Raw genomic sequence first — 18,984 nt, 5'->3', positions numbered from 1 at the left:
TAATCATAAACTTCTGGAAGCATCCAGAGCTCAGGCCAGGAAAAGCATGGGCATAGACGGGGTGGTCACTGTGCTTCAGGGTGGATGGGGCTACAGCTGCTACATCAATGGGGCATCTACCAGCTGCAGGCGTGGGATGAGAGCAAGAAGCAGGTGGCCAGCAGCCCCATCTGCATGGGGTTTGGTGACCTCCTCTTCCCTCATCTTTGGGTCCTGCATCTGAGTATTCACTGCAGTTAGTTGCTGACAAACTCTAGGCAAGGAAATGGAGGGATTTTTCTCTTTCCCTTCATTCCGTGAATTACCAGAGCCATCTGCTTGCAAACTCTTGGCTGCAGGCATTCAACATCCAAGGTGGGCAATTTGTTTCCCAAGGTGCATGATGGCCATCTGGCCAATAACAAATTTATAAGCTAATCTGTCCTGATGAGACTTGTCATTTTTTAATTTGCGCATTTAACAGGTGCTGAAACAATGCAATAGGGAAATAAACTGTAAAGCAAATAGTACTAGAAATAGTCAACATCATCTTGGATTTTCATGCATCTCAGACATTTAACTGAGCACCTGTTCTTGTCTTTGAGCCCTGATGACTCCTGAAAGTGCCAGGCTCATGTCAGTTGTGAAGCAGGACAGCCAGCCCCTGCTGAGGGGCAGCAATGCCCAGACTCACAGACCCACCTGCGGCTCATAGCGGATCAGAACATCATATTCCATGGAGTAGGGGATGTTGTCAATGTAGAATTCCAGGTATGCCCCCTCAGGGACCCTCACAAATCCTATGCCTGTCCATGATGGTGTACGGTCTGGCGTGTACTGGCGCTCTATTATGTTCACTCCCTACAAAACGGAACAGATATTTCAATACCCCATGGGGGCACACGAAGTGGGGGGGGTCTGCTGATGAATGACTTCTGAATCACAGTATCCACTGTTTGCATCCCAGACAACACAAATTCTCTTTTAAATCCATATGTGTGCACACCATTGCCCCTTCACTTAACAACATAACAAATGCAAGAGAGATAAAGCAAAACAAGACTGCACAACTCTTCATTTATTTCTCTGCTATGGTGCAGAATTAAATTTAAAAACTTGCTGTGAGTAACTAATTCACCAGCTATGACATCTCTTTTACCATACAGATTTCTACATCGTACTCGTAGCAGTAGGATTTACTGCAGTGGTACATTACTGTTCCATCAACCACCCAAGCCTGAGTGCTAATTGCTTCCTGACTATTCCAGGCTGTTTCAAACCAAACCACTGCTCAAAACAACATTTAAAAAGCAGATCATGGCTTTAATGAGCAGGGTGTCACTAAAGAACAGACATCCTAATCATCAATAGATATTTCATAGCCAAATCAACACATGGTCACCCTTTTCAGTCTGAGGTGTCAGGTTTTTATCTATTTTTTATATAAAGCAAAGAAGAGGAAAAAGGTAACAAAAAATAGAAACATGGTGCTCAAATTTCCTGTTTCAAACATATCTGCATCCACAAATAGTTCTCTCCACAGAACAACATCCTGTGCATTCCTAAGGAAGCTGCTTTAGTAGAAAGGGATAAATGTAAGGAAATGTCTATATATATACGTATCACTTCAGGATGTCCTCTAACGTATTCTCACACTCTTTGAATAGAGCCTGGCTGTAAGTTATTAGCCTTTGGCTTTGCATAAAGATCAGAGCTCCCCAGAAAGGATGGCAGGCATGACACGAACAAGGGCATGCAGCTGTGAGGAGCAGAGGGGCTTGGCACTGCCTGTGAATCCCTGCAACCACTTCATTTTGTCTTGTGCTGGACCCCCCACCTGGGAATTCAGAGTTTTAGTCTATCATCGGATTTGTGAGAAAGCTTTTCAATATTGGTGTTTTTTTAAATTGTTTGTTCTGAAGGTTTCAAAAGGCAAACCAGCAGCACATCCCCTTCCTCTGCTTGGCAAGGTGGATTTTCGTGCTGGGCTCCTCCATCCCTGAGCCCTGGAAGGCCCTTGGGTACCACCTCTCCAGTTGGGCAGACACAAATACACCAAAAACCCTGTGCCAGCTCATGTGACCTCTGCTGTGGTACAACTTCTGCTCTGCGCTGTCTTCCCTTTCTGCAGTTATCTGAGAGCAAAAATCCTCTTCCTTGGCTGAAACTGAAAAGTGGTTGCATTTTGCTCAAATAAATTAGGGCACCGAGTGCCCTGATTGTAGGCAGACAAGGATCTGCTGCTTTAGAGAAACCATTATTTCCATCTCCCTGACTCCTTGCTGGAGGCAAAACTGATTGATGTAATCACCTAGCTGCTGTTAATGAACTGAAAGCAAGGCTGTGTGATGGGCAACAGAAAGAGCCAGAGACCCTGTCGCACAGTACCAGCAGGCAAAACAAGCTAGAGGCAACCTCACTTACAAAAACAGTTTTTTGCACAATCAACTATGGTTTTAGTCACTAATAAAAGAAATGTTACTGATGTACAGAAACTATAAAAGCTGTGGCAATGTGCTTAAATGCGCGCTTTGTTCACTCCCAGTTTCAGTGGCACCAAAGAGAAGAGCCAGTGTCTGCGTCCCACCCCTCTTGAGATAAGAGGAGAAGTGGATGTGGTGGGTACACATGCAGTGGGGTACAGAGGGGGATGGTGACAGAAAACTAACTGTACAGTAATGATCAAAAAAACAGGTTTAAAAAGAAAAATGGCCATTCCTGTCCCCTCAATTACTACATTATTTATTGATACTAAGATTGAAGAGCTACAGGTTAACGGTTTACTGATACATTTCAGTTTCGGGTTTTCCACGTTAATTGCAAAACACACAGGGTATAAAAGACACCTCCAAGCACCAACTGGTGAAACAACCTGCCCACACCTCTCCAGATACTCCAGACCACAAAAACTGCTACTCACAGGACCCAAGGTGGCTTCCTCCGCCTCGTAGATGTAATGATCAAGCGAAATGAAGTAATAGCCAGGCTCCACCTGGTTGCACTGACGTCCAAACATGTGGGGCCGGCATTCACATTGGCCAGATTCACTTGAGCAACTAAAACAGAAGAGAAATGAATTTACAACAGATCTTGGCTATGCTGACACAGTGTTAGAGCGATCTTCCACTTTGACATTTTAAACGACACAGGAGGAGAAGCACCTCTGAACACAGCAGACGTGACGTGCTCTGGGGCTCTGCAGCTGGGCCATCTGCACCACTAAAGCAGGAGCACAGTCCCGGGTACAGACTTGGCTCAACCCAACTATCACTCTCCCAAAACAACATCTAGGCTCAGGCTGGAAGCAAGCATGGACCAGAGACCACTTCCAGCAGGCAGTTTGCAAGCAGTTTCCTTTGTTTGGATGGTGAGAGGATTTCATGCTATGGATGCAGTGGTTCCCTGGGGGACAGGAGTTTGGGGAAGCTTCACTTGCTACCAGACATAGCCAAGAGGCACATCTGCCCTGCAAGCCGAGGGCAGCCTTTGGCTCCAAGCTTGCAAGCCACACAGGCAGCATATCTGTTTGTATGGTCTCAGGCAGAACAAGAACATGCATGACCCTACATGCCCCAGGATGCTGAGCTGCTCTCACTTGTTGCAAAGCATCCAGACAGGTCACCATCAGCAGCTACACATGGGGAAAATTATCCCTGGCTGCTTTAGAGTAGGACAGACACAACCAGTGACATGGGGCAGTCAGGGCCATCACCAGAACGTCTGTCCAGAGTGACACACAGATCTCCCCTTCTTTCATAATGAGCCATTTTCTTTTCTCAATACAGCTCTAACTCCAAACTGCTTTGGCTGTTTTATTGTCCCCAGAGTGTCTGCCCTGCATCATGAAGAACCCTTGAGCACATTGTAATTTTGCACACACCCAGTCACACCTTTTCAAAGGAATGTTTTTTGGTCCACCAAAATACACCTCTTTCTTTAAACTTGAGTGGGATTTAGAAACATTTTTTAAAGGTAAATGCCTCTGGTTTCCATGAAAAATCTCCAGGCTCCTCAAGCCTTCAGACCAAGAGCAATTTTTAACTTAAACTGTTTTTGAAGTTGCAGAGATGCACTTAAATGTTCACTCTGAGATGCCAGAAGTGCCTTAGCTGTCCCAGAAGAGGAGATGGGAAGTTTCCCCTCTGGGGAGGCAGTAACTCCACCACCTGGGTTACACCACAGGGATGAATTTTGGGCGAGGCACAGCATCTCACACCCTGAGTGGGAGCCAGAAGGCAGCAATTCAGCAGCTGAGGAGAGGAGCCCTGAGGAGGGCAAAGCTCCCCCTTCCCGATGATGTGAGAGAGAGAAGTCAGGAGCCAGAGCTGGGCTTTGTGACTCTTTTGTGGTTGGAGGAAAGCACAGCTGCTGTCTGCCCATGCCAGGATGCTGCACATCCCCTCCCCACATGGTTTTGCAATCAACAGGCTCAGTGCATGGGAAACAGGCTGGGCCATGGCTGGGCTGTTACCCCAAAGCCCTGGAAGCAGCTGTGCTGGGGGAGCTGTTCTGAGCTGTGTGGTGTAACCCATCTGTGCGCAGGGAGCAAGCACGGGGGAGTAAATAATCCCTAACATCCACACTGCTGTCTGCCAAGGGCTAATAATTCACTCGGGAGCAGACAGGAGAGACGGCCCGTGGGACATTCCCACAGCAATCCCTGATGCAGATGGGGTGTCCGTAGGCTGTGACAACCTACGGGAGTCACACCAACAGCAGTCCCACACTCCTCCAGTGTGGCCCCATGGGCTCCAGTGGGAAACAGTTCATTGACCCCACTGGGAAACTTCTGTGGCTTTAGACAAAAGCATGACATTTCAAAGGGTTTGTGGAATGAAGGGGAGATGGGAAAAATAAAAGCAAAAGAACATGCTGCTGTTGATGAGCCAGGGGTTGGACACACACCTAGCATGTAGAGAACTGCTCTGGTCAGAGGAGCAATCTGGCTACCCAGCACCCCACTGACAGGGCATCTAAACCAGAAGCTTTCCATGCTGATACTGATGGATGCATATTGAAAACCTACAGTTTTCTCTAAAAAGCATCCATCTCCCCAGTGGGCACTTGCAGGTCCACATCCAATCACGCAGCACCACTGCAGCAACAGAGCAGTACTGTGCAGCTAGCGTGCTTCCCCCAGCATCAGTGGGCAGACAGACTGGCCAAAGGGAGATTTGGGAGCACAGCAAGAACCAGCCTGTCCATGTCACTGCCTGATTCCTGCTTTCATCGTGTAAGAGCAAAGCTTTGACATGGACCATACCCCAGGTTACAGCCAAGGCAGAGCTTAATCCATGTCTGGTTCCTACCCTGGCTGACAAAGGCAGCGCTACACTAAAAACAGTTTTACATGGTCACTTGCATCAGTGGCACAAACAGAGGTTGCTCAGCACAGAAAAGACATGGGTACTCCTGTCACCCTTGCTGCAATCAAGACCTGGCACTTTCTGAAGCAGAAAGATGGGTATCAAGCATCCTCCCCCAGAGCACATTGAGCCCTGGATGTTGTGGGTGCAACAAGGTGAAACTGGGAGAACGATGACAGGAGAATCACCGGGCTGGGACTCACTTGTTGTTCAGCGCTCCACCCTGGTCGCAGTCGCACGGCCGACATCCGTCCATGTCATTGCTCAGGCCCCAGTGCTCAGGCTGCAGAACAAAACATCACCAGCACTGTAACCTGGTGCAGACTTAGTTCCATCTAACACAAAGGCGTATTTTTAAAAACTTAGCATAAACTATCCCAGACTGCCCCACAACCCATGAATCCTGCTCCCCTGGTTGTGGGTCTACCCCCACAAGCACCAACACCACTTCCCCACCTGCTCTCCTCCCACTCTGTTGAAGATTTCAAGGGCAAGAGAGCCACATGTGGGGTGGTGGCTATTTGTGTGGGACACTGCCCTTGCAGGGCTGCTACTCTGCAACTTGCTTGCTGGATAGACAGACAGACAGACTTGTTTGGTTTTTCCATGCAATTCACTACTAGGTAAGAGTTTCTCAGTGTTTGTACAAACACATCCAGTTATCTGACAGTGTGTTTCTATAACAGTCCAGCACGCATAAACGCTACATGGAAATGTAGGTGTATTAAATAATCCCTGCCTAAAATAATGGCCTGTTTAGAAAGCAATTTTTTTGGTAACACTGTTTCCCTCACCATTTTGTCTTTCACCCCAGCAAGGACTTCACCAGAACTGCCCCAGATCCTTCATTATCACAGAGCAACCACAGGTCTCCTAATGTCTCATTCCTTATGGTCCCAGGAATTAAACTGGATGCTCCTGTCTGCCTTGACATGCATCCCAGCTCCCCAAAACACAGCACACTTCATGGCTCCTGACATCCCGAGGTGTCCTCCCCAGCCTAATGCCAGGCATGGGCTAGTAGGCAGTCAGCGACAGTGGCCAGCACCTTGCTCCACGCTTCCCACACTCCAGCCTCCCCCACACCAGTGTCTCCTAATTTATTTCACGGTGAACTACTTGCCAGACATTGATTGCACTGCTTTCCTGTCACCAGACGCTTACAATAGCAGTTTCCTGTCTCCGAATCACAAGGATTCCCCCCAGGGTGGGTACCCAGAGGATTACACACACAAGCTAGATTGGGAAATACAAAGAGGCAGGTCAAAAGCAGGATTGGAGTTGTATTTTAGACAGTGTTCAACTTAAATATATACCTTAAAGTTTCCCCTGAATTCCCCAGGACAGAAATTAATTTCACTCTTTCCCCACCACCCATTCCAGTAAAACCTCCCTGGCTTAGAGACTTGTAATTGAAAAGAAATAAGGAGGATTACGCTATTTCCACTGAATACACTAGAAGGATCAGCTGGCAAACTATGTTTTAAGGGCTGGTGGACTCCAAGCTACAGCAAATCTAGAGCAATGTTCTCCCTTTAGCAAAAACGTGAAAAAAATTTTAAAAAAATCCATCCCACAAACCATCTTCTCCCACACAAACAGCACCTCAAAGAGTTTTTGATCACACATAAAGGAACATATGGTTTTACTCACACTGACAACCCGCTGGGTCATCGGCACTCAGGCCATAGAAACCTTCTTTGCAGAGGTCACAACGCTCCCCCTCGACAAATAATTTACAACGGCACTGTCCGGCAATGAGGCCAGTGGAGAAATCAGTGTAGCGATCGCAGATCCCACCATTCTGGGAGCCAGCTGGGTCACAGTTGCAAGCTAGGAAGGAAGCATTGCACATGTTTTATTAACTGCTGCAAAATTAAAGGCCAAGTCTCACACTGAATTATTGAAACTCAGCTGCTGTGTAGAAAGACTGTCACTCCTGCAAGTATTAGGCATGACATGGGTTGGACATGCAAGGACCAGGTAAATTTCCAGATTCTCAAAGAAAAAACAAAACCCAGCCAGGCTCACTCAAGACCTCCAAGACAATCCCCTGTCCCCAAGGATCCCAAGGCCATTCCCACACTGTGGATGGGGCTGCACTTACGCTCACAGACGTCAGGGTCCCGCAGATCTCTCTCTGGGTGCTGGAAGTAGAAGGGCTTGCACTGCTCACAGTTGCGTCCCATGGTGTTGTGCTGGCAGTCGTCACACACGCCCCCGCTGGTGTTCCCCGTTGTCATGTACACAGCCATGTCAAAGTGGCACTGGCTGGAGTGGCCATTGCAGTTGCACTCTGTGACAAAGACAAAGCAAAGTAAGAGTCCTGGGGGAAGTGCAACTCTGCAGAAAAGACAGACCAGTGTCAACCAAAGAACATGAAGGATTTTACACATGGTCACAAGTTTCCAAGTAACAGAACATAATGCTCATGGCACCCAGTTCTGCATTTTACTCCAACTCACTTTTGCATGCGTTACTGTTGCGGCCTTCAGCGGGACGCCAGGGTAAGTCATGGTAGAAATCCAAACACTGCTCACAATTCAATCCTTTGGTATTATGTCTGCACATGCAGTGACCATGAACCTGTAATCGAAAAAAAAAAAGGAAAAAAAGAAAGAATAAAGAGTTTGTTATAAAAGAAAAAGAAAAATCCCAAACCATTCTACAGTTAATGCAAAATAAAGCGAGCACATAATGGACATATACTTTTGGAGACTTTAATCCATGTAACTGCATTTAGAAAGGCATAAAGGGCCATAGGAATGTTCATCACCTGCCCAGGTGTCCTCATACAGATTTGTCCTTCTTTCCTTACTGAAACTAGTGCCTGAATAAATGCTTTCAGAAATAAACACCTCAATAATCACAAAAGCCTACTGGAACTAAAAGTTAGCTGTTTACTAACTGTTAATTAGCTATTAACATGCATCGATTTATAGGTCACTAGCCCAGTGCCCTCTTTCCAGCCCTGCCTTGGTTCTCAAAGCAAAGATGGGGTTTATCAACATCAGCCCAGGCTTTGCCTTCAGTGTGTACAGAACAAGCACGAAGAAGACCAACAGTGGTTGTGTGACAGCTGCTGCAACAGACTGGCACTACCAGCACTGCAGCCATGATGTTAAAGGCAAAGCTTGGGTGGAGACACTGATCCAAACACAGAGCAGTGGAGCAGCCCTGGACAACCCACACAACCTTCCCACATGCTTCCACATCTCCAACTAGTTAATAACTCACCCATTAACAGGGTGCTATTACTGCTTGTCAGGCAAAAATCATGGAGAAAAGCAGACCCCAGAAGGGATGTGGCACTTGAGCAGCAGCACCCCATTGAGGCAATCAGGGTTTTCCTTCAAGGCCTGTGCTTATTAGGGCTACAACCTCCACTTCTCAGCTGGTAACAACCGATACAAACATAGATTACGTTTGATTCATAGGTGTTTCAGCCTTTGATGCCTCTATTCACTTCAGCTTTAAGGTAACCAAGTCAATGCATACACTGATCTCTGACCTAATAAGGTTACACTCCCTTTCTTCATTCCTACCTTTTCATTTCATCAGCTCTTTAACATAATTAGAAAAGGAATGTTAAAACAATTATCACCTAATCTGAGATCTGTGTTTGATTAACACCAACAATGACAGATGTGTTGGCTGAGGAGTAATAATTGAAACAGTTTTGTTGTCTGAAAATCAAGCATGCAGAGGTGAGGGACAGAGTGTCATATTTACATTTGTGTACAAATCACTTAAAAGAGGCACAGACAAGAAGAGTTTTATGCAGAGAAGTGTGACTATTTACCATTCCTTCCACTTCCTCATCGAAGCCCTCCACTGGCGCACACTCACTGGCGTGTCCGTAGCAGAAACAGTTCCCACGAACCACCATGTCATAGATGGCATAGTAGTACTTCTCTCGGATCTCCATCCTGGAGTCCAAGAGGTTATCTCCCAGCGTGTGCAGCTTGATGAATTTCACTCTCAGATTTGTGATCTTTAACAGGTCTGCAGGGGACATGCACAAAAAAACCCTAACCAGCGAGCCCATTTTGGAATCATTTACCAGATACTATACTGAATGGGAGAAAGCCAGGAGTGACTTCCTAAGCATGCTTCCTATGGGCAAATTAGATCAGATTTAATTTCAGCACCTACATATCACTTCATACTCCCCAAATTAAAAAAAAAAGAAACTACATTATTTTACTACAGGTTGATAACTGTATAAGTAAGTTTAAGCATAATTAAAAATACTGGTCTATTTTATTAGAGACATGCACAGGCACATACACAAATGTTAAAGGCAAGCATAAAGCACCACCTAAAAGACACTGGTTCTTTGGGGTTTTAAAATATGAGATGGGCAAGGACTTGACATTAAGAAACTGCTGCCAAGTGGACCATGAGCTTTAAGAGTTACGAGACTTTTGGAAAAAGTCTTAGTTGGAAACAAAGACAAATAATTCTTCTTTTGTATATGCCCAACTTTCCTAGCAAATATAATTAGTTACATTTTGTGGAAAGAAGCAACACCCCATCACGGACCAAATACAAAGAAGTTCTTGAAGGATAACCCCTGGGAATACAATATTGCAGTAATTAATACCATCTACATGTTTACTTTGAATCCTGTGTAATTTCTTATAGCCTTGAACTAGGCTTGAAAAAGCACTTCAAGCCCATGAAAGCAATTTCACCTTTAAAATGTTGAGTAAAAAACCAACATTAAACTCATAGCAACCGGCAGACACTCCTCTACTTCACATATTTCCTTTTGCTCCAGGTAGCTTTACACTGAGGGCCATGAACCAAACCTGAGAATGCATATTAAATCAGAGGTCAGCTTAAGGCCAAGCACTGCAGTTCCCTCAGGCCAAATGCCCCATAAGGTTTCTCTTTAAGCCACACTGAGCAACAGATCTCTCCACCTCTGCATTCACGGATTGCCATGACCATACAGGAACATTACAGCAAGCTGTGGTTTATAACCACATCTGTGTGGCCCAGCCATGCAGTGCTACCACGGCCAACTGTTCCAAAGCCACGACTTCGCTCTGAAAAACAAACCACGACCCCACTGATTTTAGCTAGAAACACACAATGAAGTAAGTACCTTTGTAGCGCTGTTTATTTGCTTTCTGAATACTTACAGTCACAGGATCACATTCCAAGGTTTCTCTTGGCAACTGCATGTATTTTGGGGAGAGGGGTTCTTCAATGAAAATAAATTCCTGATCAGTTAAGAAAAGGACCAACTCCAATGAAGCATGGAAGAGCAATCCCTTGAGTTCACAACACTGATTCTTACTGCCCAGCACATCACTGTCTGAGCCAGGAAAAGGAGCCATACACAAAGGTATTCATATGACTTCAAAACTGGTATTGGGGCTAATGCATGACTTTGTTTGTTGCTTACCAGTTTTTGTAAGCAAGTAAATGCTTTCAAATCAGCCTGAAAGGAACTGCATACATACTCTGAATCCTTGGACTGTATGGATCTTCAATTCGAAAAGCAGGATCTAGAACACGATATATTACCTGGGGTAAAAATCAAACAATGAAAAGATTCAACTTTAATCTGAATTTGTAAGCAAAAAGTCTACACAATAAACATACTGGAAGAAAATGCCTCTGACCTCTCCCTCTGTTGAAGGTTCAATGTCAGAGTATCGGGAATCACAAATTATATCATCCACTTTCTTCATGGGTCCAGTTGAAATCCCAGGAAATGAGCTCTCACAGTCATATGCAAAATACCTGTAAACTTGCCAAGTCTGTCCAAAGTCAGACGATCTTTCAATCAACATTGCAGCAGGACGGAATGTCTAACAGAAAAACAAGAGATTTTATTTGGTTAATTATTACTTGCATTTACATTGAGCCTTGTTAGTGTAAGCAGTCCACTTATCTGGATAATAATCTCTCTCCCCGCACCGACTATTTCCAATATGTGGAAATATCGGAAATATTTTTCTGATGATATTCAGCTTTCTTCTCAGAGGCAGATACATGAAGTAACACACATCAAACCATAGACTACCTGTCTCCAAAAGATGGCACTCATTGGCCAAGTGCCTAAACACACTTACAGTAAGTAAGAAAACTTGTAAGTTTTTTGGATTCCAAACCCTTTCTGAAAAGTGGAGGTTAAAGCAGGGCTTTACAGAGACAGAAGGATTTTTTATCACTGCTTGTGGAAAGCAGCACCACCTTCCTTGCTGTATCTCTTCACCTGGTCTTTTACAAAGGACCTAATGGGCCTCCTCTCCTGCTGTAGGGACCAGGAGGCCACTGTCAGTGCTTCCCACCCAGCTCTGACGCCCAGAAGTTAACTGCTGAGCAGGTACCTCTGATGCTCAGAGAAGCCCCAGCATCTCCTACCTCTTTGTCTGATCACATGACCTTCTGCAGCATCTCTGACACTCAGTGCCAGCTGTCCTCTGTGCTGCCTTAATAAAACCTTCTTTAAGGAGATTGAGAGGTTCAGCTTCATCCACTCATGCTGCACTTGACTCCCCCAGTCCCCAGTGACCCTCCTCCAGCTGGCCTTGCCCACACTCTGTCAGGCTGCATTTGCTTCACACAAACCAGTGTCCTTCTTACCTACATGTATTCAACTCTAGAACAACTAACTAATGAGATTTTGAAAATATTTTTATCCCTCTGACCTAAAAAGTACCATGTTTTAATTTATGTGCTGCCTTCCAAATATTCAGGTATTAATTTAACTCTGGCTTGTACCTACCAAGAAATGCCCACAGTCTCTTCCTTAGTTTTATGTATTCAGAGGAGGACGTCCCAGAGCCAAGCACAAAAACATTTCAGTCACAGCTGGGAAGAAATTTTCTCTCTGCTTCCTGGCTGAAAATATCACCCAACTTAGAAACCAGTACCTCACCCAACAAAAATATTTAGCAACCCAGAAGTAAGGCAGCTCAAGTGTCTACCACACAAAGTCCACAAAGTATCATTAAAACTGTCTTTCCCCTGCAGTCTTCCTCCTGACAGCAGACCAAGCTGCAGCACCGGGGTACAATGGCTGCAGCACCCACATCAGGTCAGGGGTCTTTTGGGGGTCCCTCACTGCTGACTCCAGCAGAAAGGACCAGCTTCCACCTCAGCCACCACCTTAAGGCAGGGGGAGAAACCCTAGTCAACACCACAGGAAGAGGAACCAGCTGTCCTAGAAAGCTGATGCGTAAAAACGAAGAGATTAATTTGTCCACATGGGAAGAGCATTTAGGATGTACAGGACATAACCTACCATTCCAAGACATCTGTTTGTAAAAAAACAAAGACACTTTGTGTACAGATGTTCCTTCTTCCTGAAGACCTTTCCATTTGCCAAATGAAAACTGATACCATGGCCAACTTTTTTCAGGAAAAAAACCCTTGCTACTACTATACAATTTAGCTAACAATCTTCTAGAACACAACCACCAGAGAGACACACCAACACAAAACCCAGCTTCAGTATGACTCCTTCTTCAGCCTCACTGGAGTTCAAACACACGTCACAACTCAGCCTTTCTGCATGACTTCAGCACTGGTTAATGGTTGGCAGCTCCAAAAAATTCAGGCCAAACAGCTCAGACAAAGCCCAAATCCCAAATTTCAGACAGACCTGAAGGACTACGAGACCTCTCGTTTCCTCATGTTTTAGGGTTTGGGGTAAGGCTGTGGCTTCCTTACCTTGAAGGTCATAATGAGATGAGTGAAATGAAACTCAGCCTCCAGGTTCAGCTGGATAGTCACGTTTTCCAAACCTGCAGGGGCAGAGAAAAGGTGTTCAGCAAGCAAGGACACCTGCCAGTCTCTGCATCTAAATTCTGCCAAAGCTCTTCACTCTGCTGGCTCACAGACTATTTTCTTTACCACTTGGCTCTGTTGTGAAAAAGGAATATGATGGCTTAGTGCATTCCTGGGGTACAGGGGGAAACACCAAGGACCTGCTGAAGAGTATCACACATGGAATTCCTGTGCATGATCAGCACCAAACACACCGCACCCAGAGCATGAAACTGCAGTGCGGTGATTTCAGACTGAGAACTGTGGCTGGCATCACCGGATTTTGGGCAAGGACAGAACCACCACGGGCTGAGTCCTGGCACCAAAGCCCCCAGTACAGCTAGGGATGCTGTGCCCAGACCTGTGTGGTGGCCCCAGGCTGTCCTCCCACACCACAGCCTCTCTGGCAGCAGCAGCAGCTTCTACAGCCCTCCCAGTCTCACTGATGTCTGCTGGGGGCCATTTCCTACCATTTTTCTCTCACTCTGGACTCTCCTGGCCACAAGAACAGCTCCTTTACAACCTAGTTTTGAGACACTCCTAAAGCAACTATCACAACCCTGCTTTGTGATCCTGAGGGTTAAGAAAATGGTGAGAGGCGAAAGGTTTTCCAAACTCTGCCGTACATCTACCTGCGGTCAAGGACTCTACACAGAAAGGAAGAAAAACAGCTACCAATATTATTTTGCCTTGTGAAAAGAGCTCTCGAAACACCTGGATACTAATTATACTGTAGTTAGAAAAAAAAAATAAAATCAAGATTTACAGAGAGGAGAAAGGGTAAGAAATGAAAATAATAAAACAAAAAGGCACTTAAATTTTTGACCAGCTGTAACCTTCTGTGAAGCATGCAGCAATGGTCCCTTACACTGTATGCCTGAATAGATGAAAACATTAATTGCACAGAAAGAATCATTTGTTTTTTATTGTTGAAGGACATTTTCATGACCTTATGAGCTAAGAACTTTTCTGTGTGAATGCTGCCAAGCCTGTTGCAAAAAACATGAATTATCTGGAATGCTGGAAGAAAGCTGCTGGAGGCAAGCAGCTTGCTAGGCTGATCTAAATGGTTAAAAAGGATTTAGTGAAAACCTTTCTTTAACAGGCAGCAAAACTGTTAAAAACATTACCTTTTTTTTTTTTTCCATATACAGTAAGGCTGTTACTGCCAATGCATTTGCAAAAATCCCATCCTGTCCAGCTGGCTCTAAGGCTTCAGGGTAGGACTGCTGTTTGAAAAACCCTTGCTGCCTTGTTTTATGTATGAAGGCATGCCAAAAGCATAACCAGAAAAGTAAAACAGGCAGAGGAAGGATTAAAACAAAAAACAAAAACCCCACCAAACTAATATGCAATTTTTAACTAGCTGGCTTGTTTCTGCAGTTCACTTTATTGTTTGGCATATAGTACAGAAATTCAGGGAGCTCAGGAGGGAGAAGACAGCTTGCACGGTAAGAAATACCCCTGGCTTTACTCTCCTGGGGTAGGAAAAGGAAATGGGAGGTCTGCAGGCACGGCAGCAGCCCCCAGCTCTGTGCCCAAACCTCCTCCTTCTACAGCCTCCAGCCCAGTGGCGCGGGGAAGCCCTGTTGTGCTGCCTTGGCAGCGCAGCCCTGGGATATTTACTCCTGGAAGGCTGCTCCGCTCCTGCTGCCCAAATATGAGGGAGATCTGAGGCCAGTGTGGAAAACTCTTCTCTTTAGGAAAGGATTCTTGCAGAGTGCTTGGACGGCTGTTTCCAACACTTCTGGAGGACTCGGGGGGTTTTGTTACAGATTAAGGACCGCTCCAGGGCACACAAAAGCAGCCAGTTTTACTCATCTCCTCACGCAGCATGATCCTTCACAGGGCAGTAATGAGCGGGCCAGCGATAACAGCAAACCCACAGGTACCCTTAAACAAAAGGAGGGAAAACAGCTCCCAGCCTCGGAAATTGCTCTGGACAAGCCGCATACCATTTTCCGACTGCCACCAGAGCTTCAGGCGATTTGGAGCGAACGTGGTGACGACATTTTCAATGAGGTGACTGTCGGGATTGAGAGTATCGTGGAAGGGATCCTTCGAGTCACATATGAAACATTTTTTGTCCTCCTGAAACAACACGATAATCAGCGTTACTGATTTTATCCATGGGGCAATAGTTGCTTCCTGCAGATAAGAGTATTTTCCATCCATATCACATTCCACTCATTTTGCCTGCAGGAGTCATCAAAGATATTTTTTCACTGAAATGCTAAGTGTATTTACCTTTATGAATTAATGCAAATTGCCAAATGGAAAATATGCCAGGAATTCCATAAACTTCATTTTTAGGGGAAGCATGTTTTCAATCAAAATTGCAGTTTCAGGAAATCTCTTCCAGTGCATGTATGGAAGTGGAATTCAAAACCAATGGCAGCATATACAGAAAATTGCTGAATTGCTTCTGTAAAAATGCACACGTGCAAAACTGCATCGTAACAACTTGTGTGAAGTAACTCTGGCTTTTGGAGATGCAAGTTGCCTGCATTAGGGATACCTCCCGTGAGGCTCAGTGCACATCAAGGGGCCCTCAGTGATTTAGCCCTTTTTCTCTGAATTCAGCTTGTCAAACTCCTACCCAAACCTTGTCTCTTCACCTGCCATTGCAACACCAAACTGTGCACATAAAGTCCATTTGCACACATTACAAGGTGTGCCCAAGCAAAACCAGCTCAGAGCAAGTTTGGCATGTGCTGTTTGGGAAAACTGGAAGCTTCTTCACCAGGGGGACAAAACCCCATCATGGCTATTACTACAACCAGTGCTATTTTTGCATTGTCCTAGTGCCTAAAACCACCACTTTGTGATTGCAAGGTAGGGTGCAAACCAAACCAAAAGGGAGGGTTCCTGCCCAGATCAGCGGGACAAGGCAGATGAGGGAGAGGAGATAATAGGATGGCAGTGAGGGAGCCCCAATACACCAGCAACTCATCCTTGTCAAAAGCTACACAGGCATCGTTCCTCCAGCACGTTCATGGAGACAAGCACAATTCTTTATCAGCCAAGAATGTGAGAACTGGCAGGTCTGCGCCACACAGGCTTTCCATTTCACCAGTTCTGGCTTCAGTGGCTTCTCCCAAGCTCAGGGATTCACCTCCCACGAGCCCTCAAACACTCCTCCAGCACAAAGAATGGCAAGAGCAGAGGTCCCAGGGAAGACGATCTGTCTGCTCCAGGTTTCTCTCCCCCTGCACCTCATGCCACAACTTGCTCCTTCTCTGACTAAAACTGAATCCTAGAAGACCTAACTCTGCAAAGCACTCAGCGCGGCCAAGCCCCATGTTACTAAGAGGATACTGGCACTTTCCCACGAGTTGTTCAATACCACACATTATGGTTCAGAACTAACCAGGGACATCCCAAATGCTGAACCGGGGCTGGGAGATCAGGAATACGGGCACGTGAGAACTTCTGAAGTGATGTTTTTTACAACGGCACTTCAACATTTTTTGAGACAAGAAAACATAACAAAGCACCTTGGTTACTTTGTTCTACCAGAGACGCTTATATTGTTAAAGTCAATCGCAACATACTCTGAAATCCCACGTCAAATAAAGTATTAACTCTAATAAACAGAGCTTATATGGTAAAACTAAATGTGGGGAAGGGATGGGGGGGAGCTTTGGTAACTTCAGGGCACAAATGAGTCAAGTGCTACAGCCCCTTCTGCTTCCCATGGTTTTCCTTCCAAGTGCCAGAATCCGGCCCTATTGTCTCCACAGTAATTCGTCCGGAGATTATCCCTTTACTTTCAGTTCAACAGAGTTCCACGTATAACTGATAGTTTATTCTTCTCCATCCTTTCTGTCTCAGAGATTTTAAGTTTGATGAGCTGCTTCTGGCTTTAAAAAGCAACAGCTCACCAGATGTGCTGAGACAACTTTATTTGCACCCTTTCACTCCGAGACTATACACATGTAATTACATTACGGGGACTTTGGACAAAACATTGCCGGGCCCTACAGCCCACTCTCCATCAGGAAGCTGTCTAGACGGCTCCGAGCGAGCCTGGAAATAAAGGATTAATTGAATTTACTGCGGCACATTCTTCCTTATTGACCTCGATCAGGAAAGGGGGATCGGGAGCCAAAAGCCGCGAGGGATTCCCTGGACTCGGGGCTTGGGGTACCGCATCAGGTTGTGGGGTCCCGATGCTGCCCCACCGGAGACCGCTGCCCGCGCCTCCCTCCCGCAGGCGGCGGCTTGTCCCGCCGCCCCGGCCCGGGCGCTGCCTGCGGGCGTGCGCCCCGCGCAGTCCCCGCGCCCCGCGTGGGAGGCGATGCCCGCCCCACCGCCGGCACCGAGCGCGGCAGCCGGCGCGGTGCCCGGGAGCGCTGCCCGCCCGCGCCCGGCGCTCACCTGGAGGTGGCTGACGATGCAGTAGGGCTCGGGCTGGCTGAGGCCGCAGGTGGAGGAGGCGGAGAGGCGGGCAGCGCGGCCGATGAGCAGGTCGCCGGTGGCGGGGTAGCAGCTGCCCTCGGCGCAGCCGTAGCTGTACTCGGGTTCCTGTGCCGCCGCGGGCCACAGCGCTGCGCGGCCGCGGAGGGAGAGAGGGGAACAGAAGGTGAGAGAGGGGAGCGGGAGCGCGGCCAGACTGCGCGCCCCGAGCCTCCCCGGCGGGCGCTGCAGAGGCGCGCCCAGCCCGCCGTGCCCCGACGGCGGCCGGAGCAGAGCGGGAGTTACCGAGGCAGCAGCAGAGGTACAGCGGGAGGCGGCCCATGGCGGGCAGCGGCGGGAGGAATCGGGACAGGATGGGACAGGACGGGACGGGACGGGACGCGGCAGCCCCTCCACGCGCCACCGAAAGCCGCTGCTCCAGCTGCTCCACGCAGGCGCCGCCGCTCCCGACCGCGGCCCCGCGCCGCCGGGCGCCCCCCGGCCCTCCCCCTCCTCCTTCTTCCCCCCTCCGCACCCGCGGGGCTGGGCCGAGCCCCTCCCGGACGGCCCTCCGCCTCGGGCAGCCTGGCCCTCAGGCGGGGCGGGGAGCGCAGCCGTCGAGGATGGGCAGGTCAGTAGGGGTGGGAGGCGGGCTGGGGAGGGGAACTTCGGCCCTTCTGCAGCCAGGGAGCCCGGAGCGGGGGACGGGAAACTACAGACCCCCGGCCCGCAGATTGTGCAGTTCCGCTGCAGCGTCGGGAGCGGGGTCGGGGCAGGATGCGACAATCGGAAGGGGGTGGTGGAGAGGTGGGAGGAATCACCAATCGGGTGCCCCCCTCCCTGCCCCTGTCGGTGGAGAAACAGTGAAGGAATGGGGTTATTGACCTCATCCTGTCTTCTGCTGGTAGTGTGGATGGAACCGGGCCCCTGGGATGGATTGGGATGGATGGATGGATGGATGGATGGACGGACGGACGGACAGACAATGGAGCAGTAAGGCCCAAAACCCAGCAAAGAACCAGGGGGTTGGCAACTGTCACATGCGATGCTCAGTGGCCCCACTTTGCCCGGTGCTGTGGTGCCAGCACACGTGGCTCAGGAGTGCCATTCCTGGGGGTGGTGGCCGTGCTGCCATACATGGCCAGGTCTGGCCCTGGCATGGGCAGAGAGGCCCGACAAGCCCAGACCAGCCACTGCCAGGCGGTGTCGCAGTTGCTGGAAGCACACGGCGCTGTTGCCTTCCCGGGGGCACTGGGGCAGCTGCAAGGAATGAATGGCTGTGCTGGAGCTGCGTCTGCACCCCAGCCTTCCACATCAGTTCCCTGGCCTCTGCTGGAGAACGTGGGGGTTTCGTTGGCCGGTGGCAGAGTCCCCTCAGCAGCCAGGGAAAAGGGTTACTGGTAAATAAACACCAAGGAGCATGTATGAAGGATGGATGTGGCTGGGACAAATG

General features: G+C 47.9%; 2 protein-coding genes across 6 annotated transcripts in view; one reads left to right on the top strand and one right to left on the bottom strand.

The window, feature by feature from the left end:
* Positions 1-17,923, bottom strand: part of LAMB1 (laminin subunit beta 1) — a 42,120-nt gene extending 24,197 nt beyond the window's left edge. The window contains exons 1-14 of the mRNA XM_042018324.1: positions 17,838-17,923; positions 17,514-17,683; positions 15,089-15,224; positions 13,038-13,111; positions 10,982-11,170; positions 10,820-10,883; positions 9,148-9,350; positions 7,811-7,931; positions 7,453-7,641; positions 6,999-7,178; positions 6,469-6,581; positions 5,549-5,628; positions 2,900-3,035; positions 682-840 (exon numbers count right to left, since the gene is read on the bottom strand). Of these exons, the coding sequence (XP_041874258.1) occupies positions 682-840; positions 2,900-3,035; positions 5,549-5,628; positions 6,469-6,581; positions 6,999-7,178; positions 7,453-7,641; positions 7,811-7,931; positions 9,148-9,350; positions 10,820-10,883; positions 10,982-11,170; positions 13,038-13,111; positions 15,089-15,224; positions 17,514-17,683; positions 17,838-17,874 (1,851 nt within the window). The 5' untranslated portion in view covers positions 17,875-17,923. The remainder of the gene's footprint in view (positions 1-681; positions 841-2,899; positions 3,036-5,548; positions 5,629-6,468; positions 6,582-6,998; positions 7,179-7,452; positions 7,642-7,810; positions 7,932-9,147; positions 9,351-10,819; positions 10,884-10,981; positions 11,171-13,037; positions 13,112-15,088; positions 15,225-17,513; positions 17,684-17,837) is intronic.
* The window catches only part of LOC121659797, a 31,189-nt gene continuing 30,077 nt past the window's right edge, over positions 17,873-18,984 (top strand). For all 5 annotated transcript variants that reach the window (XM_042018328.1, XM_042018329.1, XM_042018326.1 and 2 more), the window contains exons 1-2: positions 17,873-18,162; positions 18,440-18,931. In XM_042018328.1, the coding sequence (XP_041874262.1) occupies positions 17,873-18,162; positions 18,440-18,931 (782 nt within the window). The remainder of the gene's footprint in view (positions 18,163-18,439; positions 18,932-18,984) is intronic.

The sequence above is a fragment of the Corvus kubaryi genome, unplaced genomic scaffold (assembly GCF_017639235.1).
Source record: "Corvus kubaryi isolate FWS band 111438036 unplaced genomic scaffold, C.kubaryi_AGA036_p1.0 137, whole genome shotgun sequence".
Classification (NCBI taxonomy): domain Eukaryota; kingdom Metazoa; phylum Chordata; class Aves; order Passeriformes; family Corvidae; genus Corvus; species Corvus kubaryi.
The sequence above is the reverse complement of the archived record's forward strand: the minus strand, read 5'-3'. Positions and strand labels throughout refer to the sequence as shown.